The 25014-nt window shown below is 49.7% G+C and overlaps 1 protein-coding gene across 2 annotated transcripts in view; it reads right to left on the bottom strand.

The window, feature by feature from the left end:
- The window catches only part of LOC146785459 (erlin-2-like), a 250152-nt gene that overhangs the window by 195845 nt on the left and 29293 nt on the right, over window positions 1-25014 (bottom strand). For both annotated transcript variants that reach the window (XM_085634516.1, XM_085634517.1), the window contains 2 exons: window positions 7291-7372; window positions 6123-6169 (listed from right to left, as the gene is read on the bottom strand). In XM_085634516.1, the coding sequence (XP_085490642.1) occupies window positions 6123-6169; window positions 7291-7372 (129 nt within the window). The remainder of the gene's footprint in view (window positions 1-6122; window positions 6170-7290; window positions 7373-25014) is intronic.

Genomic DNA, 25014 nt, shown 5'->3' with positions numbered 1-25014 from the left:
TGCAGAGGGCTTGCACGAAGAAACAACATACTCTTCGTGGTATCTCCTGAGGGCTTCCATGACAGAATTTATGTCAAAATGGTTACGCTCCTTTATGCCAAAGGGTTCCCTCTATACATGCTTTGTCGTGGAATGAGCCCACAGAGCCCTGGCAGTAAGGCCTCCGCCTGGGCGCTGCCCCGCCTGGTCATCGCCAGACTCCTAAATTACATTAACAGGGATGCAATCCTTCAGTTTGCCCAAAACCACAGAGCCAAGCTGGCCAACGACTCAAAAACCATTGTGATCAGACTATACGTGCCTCGTACAGAGCAGCGCTAAGCGTAAACTGAGAGATCTCAACATCCAATATATGTTGTTGTACCCCGCACGGATGCGAGTAATCTAGAAGTCCAAAACTTCTTCGATACTCCAGAAGAGATATTAAAGTGGACTGACAAGACCACCTTGCTTAAACCCAATACTCTGCCACTGCTGGAATTGGACTCCTCCCAGAATACAAGACAGAATCGTACCAAAAAACATTCATCGCGGCGAAGGCATCGATCAAGATCCAACTGGCGCTCCCAGACGCAGGGAGAAGACTCATAATTCACCTGTATTGTGCTTCTTTCTCCTACTCCCTCATTCCTTTCTCTTCACTTTCTTCTTTTGCTTATGGGCAAGTGATATAGGAATGTGGCCTCAATGCTAGGACCTGGTCCATGTGGGGAACTGAATGTCACGATCGGCCTCACAAATCCCACCCAACATTCTAAGGACGATGATTGGGGGGGATCCGTTGGTGTGGGGTCACCCGGTTCCCCTGTTGGGGTCCTAGGAGTGCCCCACTGTGACAGGTACTTCAAGTTCTGAGGTATTGGGGTGGGGGGAGATGGGGTTGGGATCTTTATCTTAATTAAGGTTTGTTCATTGTTGACTAGGCACAGACATACGCAACTGCCTGATCCCACGCACCTCGCACAGGCATACCATTACTCCCAAGTAACAACCAACGGCAGACATGCAAATGGCCCATTCTGGTGAGATCAACATTATGACCTGGAATGTGCAGGGAATGTTAGATAAAAATCAAACAGTACACAGTGTAAAAGCAAGCCAAAAGATTGGAAGTAGATGTATTGCTGATGCAAGAGACCCATAGGATGGGGAACCGAGCCCCCTGACTGGCACGATATGGACTGAACCAAATATATCCCTCTGGATTCACCCAGAGATCTCAGGCACAGCTATCCTTATTCATTGCAGGATCCCCTTTATATGCACCTAGACCGAGGGGGTTGGTATACCATAGCAGCAGGCACACAATACGGGAAGCCCCTGGTTTTGGGTAGTTTCTATGCGCCCTCCCCTCCCGCCCCCCACTAGGACAACCTTCGTGGAGAGAGTCATACGGTTATGGGGTGCGTTGCCGGATGGCCTCTCAGTAATGGGAGGTGACTGGAATGACACCATGCAGCCCACAGATAGATGGTACAATGGCTAAAACGACCGCGCCACAAGTGAATCCAAGTGACACTTTCTAGCATCCTCCTTGGGATGGTCTGATACGTGGAGGGCTTACCATCCAACCGAAAGTGAATACGCCTTCTTTTCGGCCATATATATAGGGAACCTATCCCGCTAAGACTACATTTTCCTTCCATTATCATACGTCCACTGGGTCAAGTATACCGATATTCTCCCGCAGGGTCTCTGACCATTCCCCGATGACAGACACACTACATATAGGACCTCAGTAATCCCAATTCCGAAGGCGAATGTCACCCTGGCATCTGAAGGACCCAGAGTACGTGACAACCCTCCACCAAGCCGCCATGAACTACTTTGAACATAATACATAGTCCACGTCCTCTGGAATAATTCTATGGGTGGCCTTCGAACCCACCATACGCAATGTTGATATTAGTTACCGTGCCAGGGCAAAGCGGCGCAGCCTGGCACAGATAGTAGACCTGGAGTCTCGCCAGCGTGCCCTCGAGGATGAGATGCAGGCAGAAGAGGGGAGATAATAGGCCCGCCGCCGGCTCCTCTTCTTGCAACAACAAATCAACCAATTACTCACAAATTAAGCCCAGCAGGCGTGGCAGGCGACCCAACACAGAATTTACCAATGGAGCGACGAATCAAGCAAGACCTTACATCGCCCATGTCAAGCAACACAGTCGCAGACCCCCAACACCGGCACTTCGGGCTGCCGACGGCACTACAAATCCCCAGACAGTGGCCCAAACATTTGCTGCGTATTACACAGATTTGTACAGGAAAAGGGAATTTATATCTTCAGATATAATCAGAGAATTCCTACGCAATATACCACCTAAGCCAGTTTCAAATGATGTCCATGATCAAATGGATGCGCCTATCACGATGGAAGAGCTCACCACCGCTTTCCATGCTATGCGCCCTGGCCGAGCCCCTGGCCCAAAAGGGTTCCCTAGTGAATTTCTCAGAGGGTGCATTTCCCAGACGAGCCCTCACTTACTTAGGGCGCTACAAGAAACTCTCAAACAGGGAATACTCCCGCTTGATTGGCGTCATGCCGAATTTGTGGATTTCCTAAAACCAGGGCGTCTCCCTGACGAACCGTCTTCATATCGCCCCATTTCACTACTGAACCTAGAAGCCGAACTCCTTGGCAAAATCCTAGCAAATATTCTCCTACCACACATATCAGTACTCGTCCAGCCTAACCAGTCCGGCTTTTTGCCACAACAGTCCACACGTCACAACATCCAGCAGGTACACAATGCCCTTGCCATGGTATCAAGGCTTGGATGTCCTGCAGCGGTCCTACTGGCAGACATTGACAAAGCATTAGACTCTCTAGATTGGAACTACTTATTCCTCCTATTACAAGCGTTAAACCTCGGCCCGAAATTCCTAGCATAAGTTCGCCTCCTATGTACCGATCTTTCTGCCTCTGTGCGAGTGACTGGTGCTGTATCTGCCCCATTTCCCATCGGCAGGGGTGTCCACCATCCCCGCTCCTTTTTGCACTCGCTATAGAACCCTTAGCAATATGGGTGCGGCGGATCCCTTGGTCCGAGGCTTTAACTGGTCCCAAGAGGTGTCAGACAAGATTGTATTATATGGAGACAACTTCCTACTTTTCCTTACGGACCCAGGGTTCTCAGGCCCATGGATACTGCAGATCCTTAGAGTGTTTGGGGGAAAGTTGGGACTCTGCACAAATCCGACCAAATCCATATTATTCCCAGTCTGTGGCGCTCCGGGATGGGGCCCATTGGCATCGCAGTTGACACACTCATCTGGCAGTTTTCAATACTTGGGTGTTTTCATATCACCTGACCAGACAGTGTCCTGGATGCACAAAATAAACTCCTTCGTACCAGAGATTAAAAATGAAGTGCGGGCTTGGTCCCCTCTGCCCCTATCCCTTTACCATAAGTCCACAATCTTCAAGATGGTCTCGCTGCTGCGGATTGTATATCGTCTACAGAATTACCCCTACAGTATTCCTCAATGGTGGTTCACACAAGTCAACGCAATTCTCACCAGCTTCCTATGAGGTGGCGAGGCTACACGCGTCGCACTGCGAACGAGCACACAATCCACCTATTGTGCTGGGATCGCAGCTGCGGATACATTTGCCTACTACTCCGCTTCCCACCTCCTCAACATCAATGACTGGTGGAACAATTTCCAAATAGATCCCGCTTTCGCGGTGGAGAGAATCATGATGGAGGCTCAGCCGTTGCTTTACTTACTGTATAGTCGCAGCCGCTTACATCAATTACCTCCCGCCACCAAGGTAATGATTCAATTATGGAGACGAGTGGGATGGGAGGGGCAGCTAACACAAACTACTCCACTATGGTCTGGGTCGTACATACGACAAGTTGAGACGCTATCCGGATTTCACTTATGGGACCTTATTGGTATCTCCACATTAGGTGATGTAATGAAGGGAACAGTCCTCAAATCCTTCCAGCAAATGCAGGAGGAATTTCACCTTCACCGTAACCAATTCTACAAATACTTGCAAATGAGACACGCCCTGACCCTATACATAACAACACTTACAGACCTCCCCGAATTCCATCCATTGGAAGGGAGACTATTAATGGGAGATATAGACACACACAAGATAAGGCAAATATAGAAAAACATCGTAATGCATAATACAACATTAGGTTCACTTCGAAAAAAATGGGAAAGCGGCATACCAAACCTCTCAGACAATGATTGGACGGAGGCACTTGTGAGTCCTCATGGTGCCGCTATATCATCCAACTACCACCTAATCCAATTCAAATTCCTCCATCGGGCCTACTTCACCAGACACCACCTTTGGCGCATGGGTGCAATCTCATCGCCGGTATGCCTCAGGTGCAACCAGGAAACCGGGACCTTCCTACATACAGTATGGAGCTGCAGCACCCTGCAACCCTTCTGGTATAAAATTTTGACTTGTCTTGGGGAGGTGTTATCCTGGCATATCTCAGTCAATCCCAAAGTAGCACTACTCCACAGCACAGATGAAATTGGCCGTAATAGGTATAAACACCTCCTATTCCTATGGCTTAGACTTGCTAAGCGCAATATTGCCCAACACTGGAAGAGTACCACCGGCCACCCTTGGGAAAGTGGAATAAGGCCTTGGACTGGTTCATGGACATTAAACTGGCAGTGTTCCAGGCGCGAGGTTGCCCACAGAAGCATGGGAAAATATGGCAACGACAAGCAAATTATAGAGGTATAGATCTGCCGATGGTGGAATCATCAAAATCTCTTATAACGCAGATAGCAATCTAATTACCACCATATACACTAGATAGAATTACTCAGTTAGACAAAATGTGCAATTGGCGGGGCAGGGGAGTGAGGGTGCTGAATCTGTGCTGGTTTAGTAATGATTAACTGTTTATTTTCCTTCCCTTGTATACAATATTCCCATTTGGTCCAAAACGGCATTTACTTTGTTATCTCATTCATATATGGTCCCTTTGTGTCGCTATTGTGCCAAATATAAAACTTGAATAAAATTTGTTTTAACAAAAAAAAAAAAATCATGCCTTTGACTGGAAGCGGAGCTTAAGCTCAACAATATGAAGATAGGAGTCTGAAGTAAATAAGAAAGTGCATGTACATTTGATGTCAGATTCTCACACAAGGCCTAGGCACAGATCTAGTTTTCATGTAAAAGAAACAAGGCAGCAAACTTGGAGTTGTTTGCATGGATATGAAAGAGATCTTTAACACGACAGGTGGACAGATGTTCATATAGCAATTATTTTGTAAAGCACATAATCTATATTCCAATTGCTTCTATGAGCTTCAAAGTGGTGCCCGTCACGGAGGCAGAATTCTGTTTATGTAAGCTAGCCCAGATCCAGATCCTGTGAAAAAGTTAGAAACACAGCAAATAGAACTATAACATATAAACAGAAAAAGCCTAATGGATTACTGTAACATTTGCAGAGGAGGTGTAAGGCAGAGTGGAAAAGGTTGGGAAAGGTGAAAAATGTTTAATTGAGTGAGGGTAAACTAAGGATAATATCCATCAGACGGTTGAGTTGAGAGTCTCATCACACTATGTGAGGTGTATTACAATCAGTAGGTACAGTTCGACCAGGGGAGGACTGGTGAAGGCATCTAGAGTGGCCACAATGACCATCAGAAACTGTCGTACGTCAGAGACGGTAGGCGACCATATTGTAAGTATTACTTCAACTACTTTTGTGTGGTAAAAGTAGCTCTTGTTCTACCGTGACAGATACGTTGCTTCCAGAGAAGTTCAAATTTGCACAAATGCATAATTCTTGCAGCAATGTGTGTTTATAAGCCCTCTGCATGGAGGCAGGCTGTGTGATGCAATTGGACACTTGCTGACTAGTTCCCGTTCTTCTGGAATGCTATGTGAAAACATAAAAAGAAATACTCTGTTTAAAGGATTGCACAAAGTAGTGTCTTACTGATCCAGGACTAAAGTTAATACAACCTCTGGCCAACCACAATAATCAGAGGAAATAAAGGATGACTTAGTGGGCACTGATTAATGATGCGCTGCTAAGCATTCATAATGCAACTATCTCTGAAGCAAACAGTCATTCAAAGCAGAAAACGTGTATGAAGTCTTGCATCCTCTGGCATCTCACCTTGTTCCACAGGGAACGTTCTTCACCTCATCAGTTTGTAGTGTGCTCTGAGGAGAAATTGAATCAACATTAAATCACCGTAGGCCTAAACAGGTGAAAACAGCTCCACCTCCCTTCACACTGCATTCCAACATCATATACTTTACAATAAGACTGCTGTGAAAGGGATAAATAATCAGGACCTACAATTCTCTAGCCAAGCACAGCGACAGTGTCCTGTGTATTTGACGGATGGATATGACATCTAGCTCAAGGGTCTCCTACCTTTTCTGTAATAGGAGCTACTTCTGTTCAATGAAAATAATCTAGAGCTTTTAATATTATTAGTGTTGTAATAGTGAGTATTATTAGACAAGATTACATTAATGGCCAACCAATGCAAGACTGTCAGCAGTGATCACCCCAGTGTATCAATCAAGGTTGCTAGCAGTTATGTAAAAAAAAAAAGTCTGTCAATGTGGAATGCTTCCAAGCGGGTAACACATAAATCCCGTAACTGCAGTGCACATGGCACCAAGTTAATAATAGAAGTCCTACGTCTCCCAAATCTGCACAATTTATCACTCAAATGGCAGCTTTAAATATATTTTGGCAAAATAAACCATTTTTCTCTAAACATCAGCTTGGAAAATGCACACATTTTTGTCTCAAATACAGGCTTGCCTACTTTGGTAAACCTATATTAATTCAACCAAGCAAAAACTTCTAATTTAGTATGCTGGGCTGCACATTGCAGAGCTACATATAGACAGCTGGAAAGCGACCAGTAGCTCATGAGCTACTCATCGGAGAAGCCTGTTCTAGTTGCAGGGAAGATGGCTGCAAGATGTTACAATGACTGGAAGAGAAATTCACTAGCTGCAAGGCAATTCCTATAGCAATCTCACTGACATAATGTGCTCTTGCAGAAAATCAAATCCTTTTCCTTTAAAAACCCTCAACTACCTGATGGTATGAATACTGGCTTTTCTCCAAATGGAAGATAAAAAAAAAAGAAAATTTGCTGTTAAGGCTAGCCTAGGACACCTTATTGCAGTTACTAAATTAGCATTGGCCCTATGCCCCAGGCCTGATGCTGAAGCTACAGATCACTAAGGTGAACTAACACAGCACTAGTCTGACGCCAGCATGTCTGCTCTATGGCATTCGCAATAAAGCTACCACATACCTGTACAGACTTGAAAGATGTTATAAAAGGCAGCATCAGGTGGAAGCCTGGTCCACTGGTGGATGTCAACAAAGCACCCCCTCTGCCAAAAAAAGAAAGAAGAAGCTTTTATCATGTTTTAGTGTATCAAGCACAAACAACATATGTCATGATGAATTACAGCAGATCAAACATACATATCACTCAAAGAAATCGGACAGTGACAAAGAGCTTTAATGGCTGGATGCAGGGAGAATGGGCGCACAAATGGGGATCCGGTACAGGATAATGGGAAAGGGTTTTGTTTTCATCAATTCATCGATCAACTGTTAAAGCATGAGATGCAGCTCATCATTATCAATTTTCATTATTATCAGCAATAGAAGCCAAAAGAAAGATTTAACACATACTGTTGGACTTGGCCCTTTTTGCAGGGTCATCCCAGAACTTTTTGCCTTCCTCCTGTATATTTTCTGACCGGTTGTTGGTGGTTTTAGGACTCTGGGCACCTTACCACTGCTGATCAGTGCTAAGGTGCATGTGCTCTCTACAGTAAACTTGGTAAGCTTGGTCTACACCTGTTTGGCATATTTGATTTACCTGTCAGTCCCATGTACCCAGGGCCACTACATTAAATGCTGCTGGTGGGCTTGCAGTGCTGCTTGCGGCCCCACCAAAGTAGCCTTTCAAACCGGGCCTGCACGCGCAGTTTACTGCTGCTGTAACGTGGCACATAAAGTGGTTGCCACGTCTGTGACTCCACTTTTACTATACATCAGTCACCCCTAAGGTAGGCCCTAGCTAGCCCTGTGGGGGCACAGAGTGAGGTTCCCCAACAGGGGCACAGGTGTCAGATGCCCTAATGGCGATGAGGAGGATGTGGCAGTGAATATGCCTACTAGGTAAATCATGGCTACTGCGGTTATGGGTATGATGTGTTTAGGATATGTGCATTCTGTATTCACTATGGGGCACTACCGATGATGGCTATAAATAAGGTGTCCTGCTAAGCACCATTATTTTGGTTTACGCCTAATGTGTTTGTGCTGAATGCACTCGTCAGTAGTTACTGGTGGTCCTAACTAACTGTACTGTTTATGACAGTGGCCCGATTGCCCTAATGATTTATGTAAATCCCTGTGAGGTTGTGCCGCGTGCCAGTGGCACACGGTAATGTGTGTGATTGGGTTCTAATTTGTTTTATGGATAATACAAAAGCTATTTTTGATATAACCTTGTGTGGAGTTTCTTTTGTGGTGTGCCTAGTGTGCCGCTGCTGTGTGAGTGTGTTGCGCAAACGCTTTACACATTGCCTCTGGGATAAGCCTGACTGCTCTGCCAAGCTACCAAGGGGGTGAGCAGGGGTTATCTTCAGCGTGTAATTCCCTTTCCCAGACTAGATTGGCGTTCTGGTTGGCTGGGGCATACGTCTAAGCCAACCAGAGATCCCATTTCTAACACATACACTATCAATACATTAATAGTTAGATGAAAAATATATCAACCCATGACATTCATAAACTACTTCAGATACAGTGCATTACTGAGCTAATAATTTACAAAAAAGACTAAAGACATTAAAATAATATAAAACAAGTAAATGTAGCTAAAGGTCGCCTACCAGCAATACTCTACAGCCCCTCTACCCTAATAAGACACAGGACTGAATAACAGTAACAACCAGATATAAAATACTGTCAAAAAAGATATTATTGGCTCCTATTTTTAATATTTTAAAAAGCTCATATACTGGAGGCTACAGCATAAAAATAATTCCAATTTGGTCCTATAACAGAGTTATGGCGTTGGCACACATATTGACTCCATATCTCTTAAAAACGGTGGGGGTGAACCACTTTGAGGATAGAAAGTGAAAGGTAAAGTAGTTTCTCTGACGCCAAAACACATTCTCAATACCAATTATTACATTCCACTGCAATCCCCCCAGGATACCTAATCTTGTATGGCAGTGTAGCACATCTGAATCTTAGAAAGACTGTTTGACAGGCTAGATCATATTTAAATAAGTCTCACAACCTACGCTATGCTTGTAGTGAAAATATCCAAAGATGAGAGAACCATACCTAGTCGCTTAGAGAAGTTTCACATTGTTGTGTGTAGATTTAGATTCCGTATATAGGTTTCCCGATATATGCCCTTATATAGGTACAATTCATATTGCCCTTATTTAGGCATAGAAAATCCAGCCCTTATTTAGGCATTGTCCATGCTAACCAAATACAGGCATCGTCTCCTACATCCATCCATCCACGTCACAACGAGTTCTTGGAAAACCAGACTCTTAAGCCTTTAGGAATATCCCTTGCATGGATATGGATTTCTCCAAGAAGTCATTTTATTATGCATGAACATTTATTCCTTAGGGGTTCATTCATGACGTTCCGATGCCCGACTTTTACGTCGATACAGGCATTCCTAAACACCTTCAAGGTATAAAAATACCTGCACTTGAGCGCTAGGTGGCGCCTGACCGGCATGGCCGCCTTCCAGTGAGGCTCCTGGCGCCGGACCCCATGAGTCCTTCTGGCTCCGTTCTGGACTGCCCTGGCCGGCTCGCTCCGGGCGCAGCGGAGTGCGGAGCGGTCACGCTGTCCCGGGCCCGGATCTGAAGTGCCTTTGTCCCCGCGGGGCTTGTCCTGGAGCCTCGGAAGCAGACCGGCGGTGGACGGCGGCGGCCCGGGAGCTGCGGCGCGGGCGGGCTACTAACTGAGCCCGCGGCGCCCACGAGGGGTGTAGGCCTGATTCTGCCGGCGGAGGAGAGGAGGCGGACGCGCGGATGCTGCGAGCCCCGCCGAGGAAGGGGAAGCAAGACTCCGGTCTGGTGTCAGCCCGTGGGGGCCCATGAGACGTGAAGCTGGCCCCTTGAGACAGGATGGTGCAGTGGGGCAGGCGGTGAGTGCGGCTGCGGGGGAGCCTGCCGGAGCTGCTGTGGGGGCCGGGTGAGGTGGGCCCCCCCCAATCGGGCCGGGTGTCGGCGGCCGCCCCCCCCTTCCTCCCCCCACCTGCGGCGCTGGCGCCGGATCCATTCTGCCAAGGCCATCTGGGGTGATCCGGACAGCGTGGGGTCCCCTTCTGGGTTCGGGCCGTGGACCGGCAGTCAGGGGGTGTGTGGCCTCCCTCCCTCCCTTTCCCCCCCCTCTCACTGCTCAGAGTTTGGCTTTGCTGAGGGCGCAGTGTTAGGGATCCCTGGGGGGAGAGGTCCGAGCTGTGTTGACGTCCCCTTTAGAGCTGCACGACGACCGTGCTGGTGGGGGGCTCATTGAGAGGTGTCATCTGCGTGAGGAAGCGCATTCGTCTGTGCCTTCGAGGCCTGTCGCCTGTGGGAGAGTCGGTGGACGTTGTTTCGGCCCGGGGCCTTGAATTGAGTTGCGAAGCCTCGCCTTGCCCGTGAATGGTGGCAGGCGCTGCTGTGGTGAAGAGCTCCAGGAGATGACCGGCTGTCCTATTGGGAGGTTCGCTGGGGAACGAACTGTGGTTCTGGTGGTGCCTGGCCTTCTACCTACGTGGGATGCCCTGACCGTGCCTCCTTCCGCCTACCTTTCGCCTCGTCGACTTTCGTGGACGCACTGGAGGTGCATACCCTGCCCGTTGTCCGGCCTCGCCGACCTCCGCGCCCAGGGTGCCATCACCATGGGTAAAGACAAGACAGCCAGGCAGACGCCCGCAGCCACCCAAACCAGGATGGATCAATTCACAAACTCCGAGAGAGGACAGGCCCCACCGGCGAGCCGGCTCCGGCCCCCGCCACAGACCTTGCTGGCATCCTGCAGGCCATAAATTCGTCTCACGCCTCCCTGGAGGGCATGGTGGGAGAGGTTAAGGTGGATGTCGCTCTTCTCCGGCAGGACCTGCGTAACGCCACCGCCCGCATCTCGGAAGCCAAATCTAGGATATCCACCGCTGAGGAGGATATCCATCACCTGCAGGACCAAGTACGAGAACTGACCACCCATTCCAAGGAACTACACCGCCGGGTCGAAGATGCAGAAAACCGCGCCCAGCGCAGTAACCTGCACCTGGTGGGATTCCCGGAGGGGGTCGAATCTGGCCGTGCAGATGACTTTATGGAGCGCTGGTTCAGATCCTGGATGCCGACGGACAGCCTGCCTGCCTCGTTCGTGGTGGAGAGGGCCCATCGCTGCCTGGCCGCTAGGCCCCCAGGAGCACCCCCCCGGCCCTTCATCCTCAAGATCCTTAATTTCCGGGACAGGGATGCCTTTTTCGCGAGGCCCGGCGCACGGACATCCTCAAGTACCAAAACCACAACATCATGATCTTCTAGGACTACACCCGAGAAGTCCAGGAACTGCGACGATCCTATACTGAGGTGAAACAGAAGATGCGATCCCTGGGCCTCCAATACCAGCTTCAGTTCCCGGCCCGCCTTCGGGTCATCTTCCAGCACAAGACAATATTTTTTTATACGCCACGAGCGGCCTGGACCTGGTTAACGGAGGAGCACTCCCTGCACCGCTCTGGACACGGATCATCTGTGGGCGGGCAGGGGGGGGGGCAGCGGGGGATGCCCCGTTGTCGAGACCACGCCGGCGGTGCCGCACGCTGCCCCGGGAGCGCACAGACGGAGAGGTGGTCATCACACGCTCCAGGGGCAGCCGCGCCAGGGGTCTGGGACCTCTTCTGCCTCCTCGGCTGCGCCCGCCAGTCCCGCGGCTGCCGGGCGGCAGGCCGTGTCACCCCGGCTGGCGGGCTCCATGACCCGGCCTGCCGTGCCCATGGACACCTCGGACCTTTCTCGCAGCCCTACCATTTGACTTTCTTCTGCTGTCTGTGTTTTAGTCGGGGTGGGGGTCTCCCCACCAGGTTGCAGGCACTCGGAGCTGGGCTGGAGGGCTCCGGTGTGCTCATTGCTCCCGGCCAGGGAAGGTGAATCAGGCTTGTTTTCTGCTGTATCAGGGGTCCACTACTGCTCAAGCTCGAGCGTTTTAGCTTGGTGGTTGTTCCATTTCGTTAGGGTGACAGATGCTTCTGTTTTCGAAGTATAGGGTGGGGGGTTGGGGTTGTTTCTTCCTCCTAGGGAGGGTTTTGTTGGTAGAGGGTGATCCCCTCTCTGTTGTTGTTGTTCCAAGGTATCATGCAACCTTTGACGTGCTCTCCTGCTCAATGTCCCGCTGTCCCTCCTCTCTGAGAACCCGCGCTGCCGCGCCTCCATTGACCCCTTCTTATGTCCACGACCATGGCTGACACGCCCGTTCCTAAGGCCGCCATACGTATATTGTCCTGGAATGTTAATGGTCTTCTAGATCGTTTTAAACGCATGGCAGTCCTTAAATATGCACAGCGTGCGGAGATTGATGTGCTCCTCATTCAGGAGACACATCTTTTTGGCAATAAATGTCCCTTTCTCGCCCGTTACGGTTATGATAGGGTGTGGCAGGTCCTTTCCCTTTGTCTTGGCTCAGGTGCATCTGGACCCCCAGGGAATGGCGGTTTGTGGTACTATTGAGGGGTGACCCCTCACCTTGATGTCCCTTTATGCGGCACCTTCCCTTTTACAGACGGCCCTTTCATACACCGCGTGCCTCCTCCCGACGCTTCCGGCGGGCTCACTCGTTCTAGGAGGGGACTTTAATGCTGTCTACGCGCCCCATCTGGACTCGACAGGACCGATCTCCCTTGCCTCGCTCGCGTGAAGCAGCTGTCGAACTGGGCCGAATCTCAAGGCCTGTGTGATGTCTGGAGGATTTGGCACCCACAGGCTCGTCAATACACCCACACGTCGGCAGCGCACCACTCTCACAGCCGGATCGATCTCATCTTCGTCCCGACTACCGAATGCGCGGGGGTGCAGGATGCACGCATCCTTCCGAGGGGCCTATCAGACCACTCGCCGGTGCTCCTTGCTCTTGGCCTGCCTCCCCTCTCTGCCCGCCCGATATGGCGTCTGAACGCTTGATTCCTTCACACAAAGCTTTTCGAAACGTGGTGGGAGGCGAGATAGCTGAATATTACTCTCACAATGCGGGCTCCGTCTCCTCCTCTGACATCCTTTGGGAGGCCGGCAAAGAGACTATTAGGGGGGCTGCAAAGGGGCGTGTGCAACAGCAGAGACGTAGACAAATCCAACAACTTGCGGCTTGCGAAACTCAGGCTTTGGAGCTAGAGCGGAACCAGGGGGCATTGGGAGACGCCACGCAGGCTGGCCTTTCAGAGGGAGGAGATCCGCCTACACTCTCTGGAGGCGGCGAAGACTCTTTGGCGCTCCTCGGTGGCCCGGGTCTACGGATGGGGGGATAAAAATGCTACACTCCTCCACCGGCTGGCTACTTACCCCCGGGTGGGCAGGATCATTCCTGCCTTCAAAGACTCCGCAGGCGGGACCCACACGGTCTCGGTGGCAATGGCCCAGACCTTTGCCGATTACTACTCCCGGCTATACCGCACCCGGGCGTCAGAGATCTCCCTTGCGGAGCTGCTGGGGGCGGTTCTCGAGCGGCTGGGACAGGAGGTCTGTGAGACCCTCGACTTGCCCTTCACACTGCAAGAAATTGAGGAGGCAATTAGCCGCCTAGCACCCGGGAAGACCCTGGGACCGGATGGGTTCCCACAGGAGTACTATGCTCACTACCGTGAGGCCCTGGCCCCGAGGCTTCGAGACCTTTTTGCAGAAGTGGTGGAGAAGGGCTCGTTCCCGCAAGAAACGGACACAGCCACCATAGTTGTCCTTCCCAAGACGCAGCCCCCTTCACAGTCCTGCTCAGAAAACCGGCCGATATCCCTCATTAATACCGAGCTCAAGATATATGCCATGGTCATCGCGCAGCGGTTGCGCCCGTCCCTTACCTCACTGGTCCACCCGGACCAATGTGGATTTATGCCAAACCGGGGGACCAGACACTGCCTGCGGCGCTTGCACCTCGCCCTGGCACACCGAGAGCGCCTTTCCCCCTATCTGGAGGCACGATAGCCGATTATTACTCTCACAATCTGCTTGTCACTTGTATATCTTGTTAAAAATTACTCACTTCGCTCCTTGCCCAGTTCTGCTCGCGCAGCGGATCCAGCGCTGCCGCGGCATCTTACCCAAAACTTGTTTTGCCGCCATTCCCGCGAGCCCGGAGGCCACGCCCCTTTGAGGCCACGCCCCTCCCCCCGCCGCCGCCCCACCTATCCATAAATCATGTGTAACTTCCGGCCGCGCAGCGGACGAACGCAGCGGGCGCGCCGTCTGCGCGCCGAAGGTGCGCCAAAGGTAAGCCCGTCTGCGCCCGTCCGCGGCCGACCAGGCCCAGGGGCCATCCATCATGCCCAGATTGTTCACTACTCTTCTACTCAGCTCCACACCCTCCAAGGCCCGTGGCCTTTGGAGGACTCCGTGATGTCGCACATCGACAGACTGGAACTGACGGCCTTCTGCCCCCCCCCCCCCTTTTCAGCTGCCCTCACCCTTCCCTCCCCCTGTCCCCCTTGCCCCCCCCCCGCGCCCACTACTTTGTCCGTCTATTATCTTAACACCAGGTCAGCAGTTAAGCATTGTCACGAACTCTTCATCTTGTTGGACTCGCACAAACCGGATCTCGTATTCCTTACAGAGACCTGGTTTTGTGACAACTCCCTTCCTTCTCTGTTAGCTGCCCTCCCCGCTGCTTACTATGCTCTGCGCGCCGATCGACCCTCCGGCAAATCGGGAGGCGGCGTCGCCCTGATCGCCCGCAAAGAATTCTCCTTTCAGCCGTTATCCTTTCCTTTCATCGGATCATCAGACTTTTTAGTCGTCCGCTCACCTTCCTTTAGAGTCCCACTTACCTACCTGCTCATGTACCGCCCCCCCCCCCCAACCTTCTCCATCCTTTCTCCCCGGCTTCCAAGATTTAGTGGCCACCCTAGCGGTCAACAACACCTCTATCTTGATACTAGGAGATTTAAACTATTGGCCGTCCGACCCCGCCGACGAATGCTCGATTTCGAAAGACTTCAGACACCCTCCGCTCCCTCAACTTTGACATTCACGTTCACTCTCCCACCCACATTCAGGGCCACATCCTGGATCAAATCTGGTCCCTAAATTGCCCTCTAGCCTCCCTGCTCATCTCCCCCTGCACCTGGTCTGATCACTTCTTGTTGTCCTTCTCCCTACACCTTAGCCTAGACTCCAAGCCCTCTCTCCCCAAAAACACCTGGGCGCGCTCATGAAGCAAGGTGGACGTGCCCGCTCTCTCCGCCACTCTCCTTGCATCTAGTCCGGACCTACACGGCCTGTCATCCTCAGTACAGGCAGACTCCATCAACTCCTGGCTCCTGTCAGGCTGCGACTCTGTCGCTCCCCTCAGGCGGGTGTCCTCCAGATGTGCGAACGACGCCAACCGCTGGTTCAACGAGGAACTCAAGGCACTAAAACTCACAGTGCGCCATGCCGAGCGGGCCTGGCGACGTGACTACTGCCCTAACCTCAAAACCCAGTATACCATCCTCCTGTCTCAATATAAAAAAAAATATTTTGGCTATGAAGACGGCCTACTTCTCCTCTAAAATCATGGCTGCTGAAAACCAGCCCAGAGAAATTCTCTCTATTGTTCACGACCTTGCTTACTCCGAGAGAGCAACCCACCCCCTCCCAGGATCTATGTGATTCTCTTAACTCTTACTTTCTGGACAAAATCTCTAACATCAAAGCTAATATCCTTTCTCCCCCCCCCTTCCTTCGTCAACCCCCAGTGTCCATTAGTCGCGGCACGCCTCGATTCTTTCCCTCTCTTGACTGAGGAAGCCTTGCTCTCCCTTCTCCCTTTGATTAAATCAGGCTCTCCTCTTGACCCCTGCCCTGCCCACATCCTGAGGCACATTTACTCGGTCTGTGCGAAGCCTCCTCTTGAATTTCTCAATAGCTCATTGTCCCAGGGCACTGTCATTCAACCTCTAAAATCGGCCATCATTGTCCCTATCCTCAAAAAACCGGGCGCCGACCCCTCCGCTCTCGCTAACTATCGCCCCATCTCATTGCTGCCCTTCCTAGGGAAGGTGCTGGAGCGCCATGTCACCAGAGCTCTCAGTACCTTTGTGGAGGAAAATGGAGTGCTAGCCCCCCCATCAGGCCGGGTTTCGCCCCGCACCCTCCACGGAGTCCGTAGTGCTATCGGTCCTTGACAACCTCAGAGAAGGCATGGACACTAACCACCCCCAGGCCCTGGTACTCCTCGACCTCTCCGCCGCTTTTGACACGGTTGATCACTTCATCTTACTCTGTCGTGTCGGAGCGGCGGGGGGGGGGGGGGGGGGGGTCGGTGGCTCAGCTTTGGTCTGGCTGTCCTCCTTCCTGACGGACCGCACCCAGGCTGTCCGCTTGGGCGACTACTCGGCGGACTTCCGGAAGGTGCAATGCGGGGTGCCCCAGGGTTCTTCCCTCTCTCCTCTTTTATTTAATTTGTACATTGCCCCTCTCATCTTTGCTCTTCAGCAAATGGAGGTCTCCGTCTACAATTACGCAGATGACCTCCAGCTTATTTTTACTTTGTCCCCCTCCCCTGAGTCCATGGCGAATTTCCAGTCTATTTTGATCTTTATCCGGGACTGGATGAATTACAACCACCTGAAGTTAAACCCAGACAAAACTGAGTTGGTTCTGACAGGTGGTTGTACCAGTCCCTGGACCCCGCTCTTCTGGCCCCCCTCCCTAGGTCCCCCCCCCCTCCTCCCTCTTCCTCCGTGAAAACTCTAGGGATCAAACTGAACGGCCAACTCACTCTGCACTCCCAGGTCAGCTCCGTGGTTTCCTCCTCCTTTCTTTCACTCCGCACCATCCGCAAAGTCTCCCGTTTCTTTTCTTTCTCCGCCCTGAAACTCATTGTCCTGGCGATGGTAATCTCCCGCCTAGACTATGGCAACGTTCTATACTGCGGCATGCCCGCCTACAACATGCGCCGATTACAACTGGTCCAAAACCAGGCTGCCCGCCTGGTTCACAATCTGGCCAAATTCCACCATGTCACTCCGCTCTTGAAGTCCTTGCACTGGCTCCCTATTCGAGAACGAGTTCAGTTCAAGATAGGATGTATCACCTTTCAAGCTCGGGCTGGCGTAGCCCCTGCGTTCATCTCCTCGGAAATGAAAGCCTACGCCCCCGTCAGGGAATTACGCTCATCCTCTCAACAATTGCCGACAGTTTCCCGCTTTAGGCGTAAAAAGTGGTGGGGCACGAAATTTTCCACACTTGCCCCTGCCTTCTGGAACTCTCCCCCCGCCCACCTTAGATCTTCCACTCAATACCCGCACTTCCGCAAGGCGCTCAAAACCTTGCTTTTCTCACAGGCCTTCCCATCATAATCGTCCTACTCTTCCCCTCCTCCCCGACCCTCTTGCCCTCTTGGGCTCAGTACTTCATAGCGCCATGAAACCGCCAGGTGTACGTGCGCTCTACAAATATTTTAAACTCAAACTCTATCTGGCCCTTCTGCTGGTTGACTTCGAAAAAGCCTTTGATTCAGTGGGGTGGGACTACCTGGTTGATATCCTGGAGCGACTGGGCTTTGGTCCCCGGTTCCGCGCTATGGTCGGTGTCCTGTACGCGAGCCCGTGTGTTGGTCAATGGGGCTCTATCCCGCCCGTTTCCCATAGGACGGGGGACGCGACAGGGCTGTCCGCTCTCGCCCCTCCTTTTCGCCCTGGCCATGGAGCCCCTGGCCGTGCTGATCCGGTTGGATCCCACTCTCTGTGGGTGGGATTGGCCAGGTAGGATTCGTGACAAAATTGCTCTATACGCGTACTACGTCCTTCTATATCTTTCTGATCCGGCGGTCTCGGGGCCCTGGGTCCGCCGGATTCTTTGCCGGTTTGGTCAGGCATCGGGTCTTCATCTGAACCCTAAGAAATCCGTGCTGGTCCCGCTGCACCCGTCGAGGGAGTGTTTCGACTGGCAATCTGATATTCCCCTCCGGAGGCTCTCATTTAAATACCTGGGAATCTGGGTCACCCTCCTTCCGGAACTCTGTTGGGCCCTCAACGTGGCCCCTGTGGTCAACAAGACCAGATCAGATATGACTAGGTGGCAGTCGCTCCAGTTAAACCAGTTGGGGAGGGTCGCCCTCTCTAAGATGATGATCCTTCCCAAGTTCCACTACATGCTACAAAATACTCCGTGCCCCTTCCCACGCCTGTGTTTCCGGGAACTGGATAAGATGGAGACTAAATTTCTTTGGGGTGGCGGCAGACCCCGTTTGGCTTTGGACCGCTGCCGGGTCCCCTCATATGACAGAGGCCTGAGCATTACTAATCTTTACGTGTACTATTTGGCCACCCAGCTGCTGGTGATTCATGACTGGTTCTCGAACGGATGGGACGATCCGGCCTATAGACTCGAGGTGCAACTTACCGGGTTCTCACCTATCCAGAATATGCTTTATGGGGCGACGGTTTCCCGGTCGCTTCCGGGTGTTGTGCGGGCCCCCTTTCTGGCGTGGCGCGCCGCCTTGCGGCATACCCGCTGGTCGGGAACAATGACCTTGATCACACCACTTTGGCACGGGACTTGGCTGAAGGAGGTGGCGGGGCTTGAGGGATTTCAAACGTGGGATCTTCTAGGGATCTCCAGCTTGGGTGATGTCTGGCGGGGGAGCCACATGTGTTCCTTCCAAGAGCTTCAGAACCGCTTCTCTTTACAATCTTCGCAATTTTATAAGTATCTTCAGCTGCGCCATGCGGTCCAGTCCCATGTCCCTCTAGATTCCAGACTGCCTGTCCATAGCCCGCCCGAGGCCCAGGTGATGTTGGGGTGTCTGGGGGGGGGGGGGGGGGGGGGGGGGGGGGGGGAATATCCCGTATTTATAAATCCCTGATCAACAATACCCCAGTAGATTGGAGCGGATTGAAACAGCGATGGGAGACCTGGGTGGGTCCCTTGGATGATGCTGACTGGAGGGACGCCCTTATGGCACCCAGATCGCTTACCACTTCCGCTAGGCTGCGGCTCATCCAACTTTACTACCTCCACGCCACGTATCGGACCCCGGACCGCTTATATCGTGCGGGCCTCCGCCAGGATGCTTCATGTGCTCGCTGTTCGGTAGTTCCGGCAGACTTCTTCCACATGGTATGGTCTTGTTCATGCCTGGGGAGCTATTGGGACGCGATTGAAACGGAGTTAACGGAGGTCCTGGGATGGGAGGTTCCCCATGACCCTAGAATGGCTCTGCTGGGCATAACGGATGGGCTAGACGGGTCCCGTAATGAAAAGTACTTTCTAACTACTGCCCTAGTGGTGGCCAAAAGGGATATCGCGGCCGCGTGGAAACAAACCGACCCACCCAGAGGTGCTACTTGGAGAAGAGGAGTGGACTGGTGTGCCACCCAGGAGCGGTTGTTGTACGCTGCCCGGGGCTGCCCCAAACAATTCCGTAAAATATGGGGGAAATGGCTTGGGGGCCTGTTTTAAGGGGTGGGGAGTGCGGGGGCGGGGGTCTGGGGAGGAGGGGTTGGTCTTGCAATTGCTTGTCAATGCTTCCATGATAGGTTTTATTGATGCCAAGTTAATCGAACTGTTGGATGTTATCCTTGATTTTGCTTTCTATAAAGAAATAAAAATATGCTGATCAAAAAATATACCTGCACTTGCCCTGGCAAACCACGGTTCCGGTACGGGCCATCTCGACTGCCTACTTGCAGTTCGCCATGGCAAGTCGGAAGGAGATCGAGTTCCAGCCTGATGCACTGACCAGACGCTGTCATCCTCCTCGCAGAAAATCCAGCTCCAGTGTTTCTGACTCCCCTCGCGGGGTGTTATATATCGAGTCCCGGAAAGAGATTCCAACCTCGCACTTTAAGGTATGGAGCAGACTAGAACTTAGAGAAACGTTTAGTAAAACTAAAGTTAGCTATACTTAAGAAAACAGCACCTACTTAATACCTCATACTACACTTAGGTAATGTACACTGGGGTACAACTATTTAGAAGCATCAGATGAGTATCAGACGAGTATTCACATTTTAGCCTGTGTTATTTATGTATATATTTTAATTATTACATGTCATAGCAACAAACCATGCTATTGCAGTATTATTTTATCTTACTGCTAACTCTGTACATATTGTACTTCGCAGCCTTTCTTACGATTGTAGCAGTTCATATCTCTTGCATGAGAAATAAGACTGTTCAATAAACCCTTTTTATTGAAACGCCCGTCTCTCTATTTCAATCAATGTTATCTTTATTCGATATGTAAAAATATAATCATAAAAAGTACAATAAAAATCATAATTTAAAATATAAACGTGGCATAAAACTTTAAGATAAAAGATTGCAGTAAGCGTAATTTCAGTATTTTAGCAGCCTTTGTCAAACATTTCAGAAAGAAAAGTACGTAAGATACATAAGAACTGTTGTCGTCTAAGGCTGCATAGAAACCCTTAATCTGACAATCACTTTCAAATAAAAGGAAACCACAGCTATAGCTAGTGGGCTATCTAATGTCTTCAATTTGTGGTAAGCTGTCCTACAGGAACGTAACCCCCACGATTTGAGCAATGGTTTCAGGTAAGTGACCCTTGGCAATTTATAAAATTTACAAAATAAAATGCAATGGATGTTGGATTGTGATGACAGGCCATCGCCTGGACATTTCTCCAAATTTCTGGACCAGCAGTTCTGATTAGGAAATGTTAGCAATCTAAAAAAGGTATCCGTACGGAAACGAGTCACAAGCATGCGGATGAAGGGAGATGGAATTAAAGCTAAATACTGTTGCATCCCTTCAGCAATAGTGCAGTGTTGGTACTCCACCACCATACACTTAGATTTTTCAAGGGACCAGCGACGATTGGCCAGGTGGGTAGCGACCAATCGCTTCAATGCAACTCTAGATATTTTGAGTAAAGTAGAAGGATCAGTAAAAAATTCTGGGTGCCCTATATCAAGTGACAGGTTTTTTACGTAGTTCAGCCATTTGATATTATCAGCCTCATCCAGGGTGAGACAATCGCTAATAATTTCCGTGTTAAAATGTGTTTCTTGAGTTGTCCAGACTTTATGCCATAAAATAATTGGAGAAAATGTTATAATGTCCGTAATGTACGTCAGGCCAAGTTCGTTATGCATTGCATATGTTGGAGTGCCGCGTGGGGTGGCCAGAAGATAGCGAAGAAAAAGGTTCTCAGAGCGCTGGATATGTTCAACCTGCTCGATTCCCCAAATCCCAGATCCATAAGTGCCAGTCGAGACGCATTTGGCCCTATAGATCTGTAATAAGGGATTAATCGGGCGTCCCCCCAGTTTTTTTGAGAAGTTAGTTAATGCGCCTAAAGCTTTGGAGAATGCAGCTCCTCTAGCTTGAACGGCAGGCTGCCAAGTGCCCTTCTTGTCAAAGGTGATGCCAAGGTAAGGGAACCTATCAACATTTTCCAACTTAGTACCGTTTATAAAAATGGGACATTGTTTCTTTCCAATTCCTAGCCAACAAGACATAGTAAAGGTTTTAGAGGCATTGATTTTTAAATCTCTTTGTGACATAAACTCGGTGAATTCTTTTACTGCCCTTTGAAGGCCCATACGAGTCTGTGACATTATTGCTGCGTCGTCCGCATAAAGGAGTATAGGTATGGGTTTCCCATTTATGGTAGGGTAGTCATAATAGTTTCTGTTCAGGTAGTGTCAGACAGCGTTTATGTAAAGGGTAAAAAGCAGGGGGGCTAATATGCAACCCTGCCTAACACCTCTCCTGATGTAAAACCTGTCGGAGCACTCTCCCTGTCTACCGTATCTAACGCGTGCTGAAGCACCCCTATAAAGCTCCTTAATAAATGCAAGAATAGGGGGCTCAATACCAATCTCAGCAAGGGATTCCCAAAGAAGCTCGTGGTCGACGCAGTCAAATGCAGAGCTGAGGTCTACGAAAGTCACAAAGAGATTCCCCTTTTTTGCCTGGGTGTATTTGGCAATTATGAGGGTCAGGTTCAGACCTTGCTCAATAGTACCTCTACCCTGTCTGAAGCCATACTGTAAATTGGAAATTATATCTTGCTCATCCAACCAATCGTGGATTCCATTTAAAATAATTCGCCCTGCGACTTTCATTAGAGAATCCAGCAAAGAAATAGGGCGATAATTAGAAGGGTTGTTCCTACCGCCATTTTTAAAAATCGGCACTACAACCGCCTCGGGCCATGTATCAATAAAACCTGTGGTGTTCAAGGAATTTAAGACATTGGTAAGCAGGGGAGCTCATAAGTCCAACTGTGATTTAAAAACATCAATTGGTACACAGTCCGGACCAGGGGCCTTCCCAGAGGGGCTTTCTGTTAGTGCCACTAGTACCTCAGCACAATCAAAGGTAAGGTCCAAAGGAAAAAAACTAGGGACATTCAGCTCTTTATGAGGGCTATGATGAGTATCCGGCTTGCCCGCGTGCACAATAGGATCCGATAGATCATATAGGTTGCTAAAATGGTTAACCCAAGATTCAGCAGTTATAGCCATGTCGATTATTGTTGACTGGGTGCACTGCAGGAACGGTACTTTAACTGCTTTCCAGAAAGCGGTGTTATCCCTGTTGCTGGAAGCTTCCTGTAAAGCTAACCAAGCCTCTGCTTTCAGCTGATTTTTTCTGGTTAGCCGGGCTGCACGGTACTTTTGTCTAGCCTGCCGTATTTCTGACTGGTTTCTAGGTTTAGTTTTTAAGGTAATTTTTAGATGTTTCAGGGCTTTAGAACAAGACCTGTTAAACCAACCTGTACTACCTTGTGAGATTTTCCTTGGAGCTCTTGAGAGTAATTTTTTAATTTCCGATGAGATGACGGAAAAAGAGTGCCTGATAGTTTGGGAACTTTCGGTGGTGGACAGGCATATCTGTATATGGTCATATGTATTATTAATCAGGGAGCTAAGAAAGACTGGGGGGGACTACTTTATCCCATTTTAAATAGAGCCCCGTGGTAGTTCCCAGATTGAGTGGCGGGGTATGGAGCCGTTTCGCCCTTGTATCAGTGTCAAAAGGTGAGGATAATTTTAATGTCACCGCAATTGGATAGTGATCACTGATAGCGCTATCGAGAGTCTCCCAGTTTGATATGATCTCAGAATACCTGGAGGATAACAGGGCATAATCAATTATAGAGTCACAACCTCTCCCGTTATAAGTAGGTTTAAAGCACTTTGGTGGGGAGCACAGCTCATTAATATAAGATAAATTAAAATAAAACAATAAGCCGTTTAAAAGGTCTCCTAGTTTGGTGTGCGAAAAATGGGAAGAGGAGTCACTACTTGTAGACTCCAAACCACAGGTTCCTCCATTGCTCAGTGAGCACAAAGAACAATTGAAGTCCCCAAACCAGATAAGCAACATATCGGTTTTAAGGTTGGTCTCCATTTTTATTAAGTCCGCCTTTAGACCGTTAAGGACCAGTTCGTAGCGAGAGCTGGGAATGTTATTGTAGAAGTTGATCAGGGTGATATTTTTTAAAACAACCCCCTATCAAGGAGATAATCTGATAATTTTCAGTCCCGATGAAATTTGTGTTTGATAATCCAGATTCTACAGATATACAAGTCGCGAGACCACCCTTGTTTCTGCCAAATAAGCTAGGAATAGCTGGTGTATGTAAGGTCTTATATCCCACAAGGTGAAGTTCATCGATGGTCCAGGTTTCCTGCAAGCAAATGATGCTATAAGTGGAAGCAATTTGTGTCCATAGGGGGTTAGTCAATTTGTCGAGGAGACCTGCCACGTTCCAAGACAATAGGCCAACATCCAGCATGGTATTATTGGTACCCGTTTTACCGTTCGTGGCGCCATTTGGGGTTTCAGTAATTTCCTGAGCCTTACAATCAATCGATGAGCATAAAGTATCGCTCATCGAGTGGTGGGTCGGCAGAGAATTGAATATTGAACTATTACTTGATGGGTCAAGCTCGAAATTAAAGGGGTGGGAATCAAGAGATATTTTTGACTGTATCTCGGCCTTGCCAGAGTTCATAGAGTTGATCTTATGATTAAAAAGATCAGAGTCTAAGATGGTTTGAAAAGGTCTCACGCTGGCAGTATTACCAGTCTCGTGCACGGGAAAAAGTCAATCTAAATCATCCAAGCCGGAAAGAATAGCATATCTGTTTGAGGTTGGAAAAGGAGAAAAGTGCGCTTTTGTATTAGCCGCAAATAATGAGTGTAATTTCGGTGGATTTAATAAGAGAGAGCGGGGGTAAAAGTAACTTAGGGTGTGTGTAGTAATACCTGCGCCACTAGTCGGAGTGTACCAGTCAGCAATATGATGCAATACCCTACGATCTCTGAAGTTTATGATGATTACATCTCCCTGGATATCCTTCGGTCTGTAACCCACCCAGCCCAGTCTCCTTACATGAAGTATTTCCCCATTGATGTCATTGGGAAGTGGTCGATTTTTACTCAACCAGTGAACTACCTTGTTTTTTAGTTCTTGATAGCCCTCTACTTTGCCCGTAGCCAGTTCCGGCACGCCTGAAAGTATCACCACATATGGAGCTGCTTCTGGAGGCAGGTCGATGTGGTGAGTCGATCCCTCCCGGCTATTCTCAGGTGGCTGCAAGTTTGCGCTATCATGGTGAGATTCAGCAGATTTATGCATTGGTCTACTGTGATTTCCACCAGGGACACTTTTCTCCAATATAGGTATGACAGCGGGGGTATTCGACTTTCTGTTTGATGGAGTTGACTGACTGATTCTATGATCAGGTTTAGGAAGCCCAATTTTAGAAGAAACAGTCGGATTATTTAAATCACAAGTGTTCAGGTCCCTGTTAGTTGCAAT

The sequence above is a fragment of the Triturus cristatus genome, chromosome 11 (assembly GCF_964204655.1).
Source record: "Triturus cristatus chromosome 11, aTriCri1.1, whole genome shotgun sequence".
NCBI lineage: Eukaryota > Metazoa > Chordata > Amphibia > Caudata > Salamandridae > Triturus > Triturus cristatus.
This window is presented reverse-complemented; position numbering and strand designations above follow the sequence as displayed.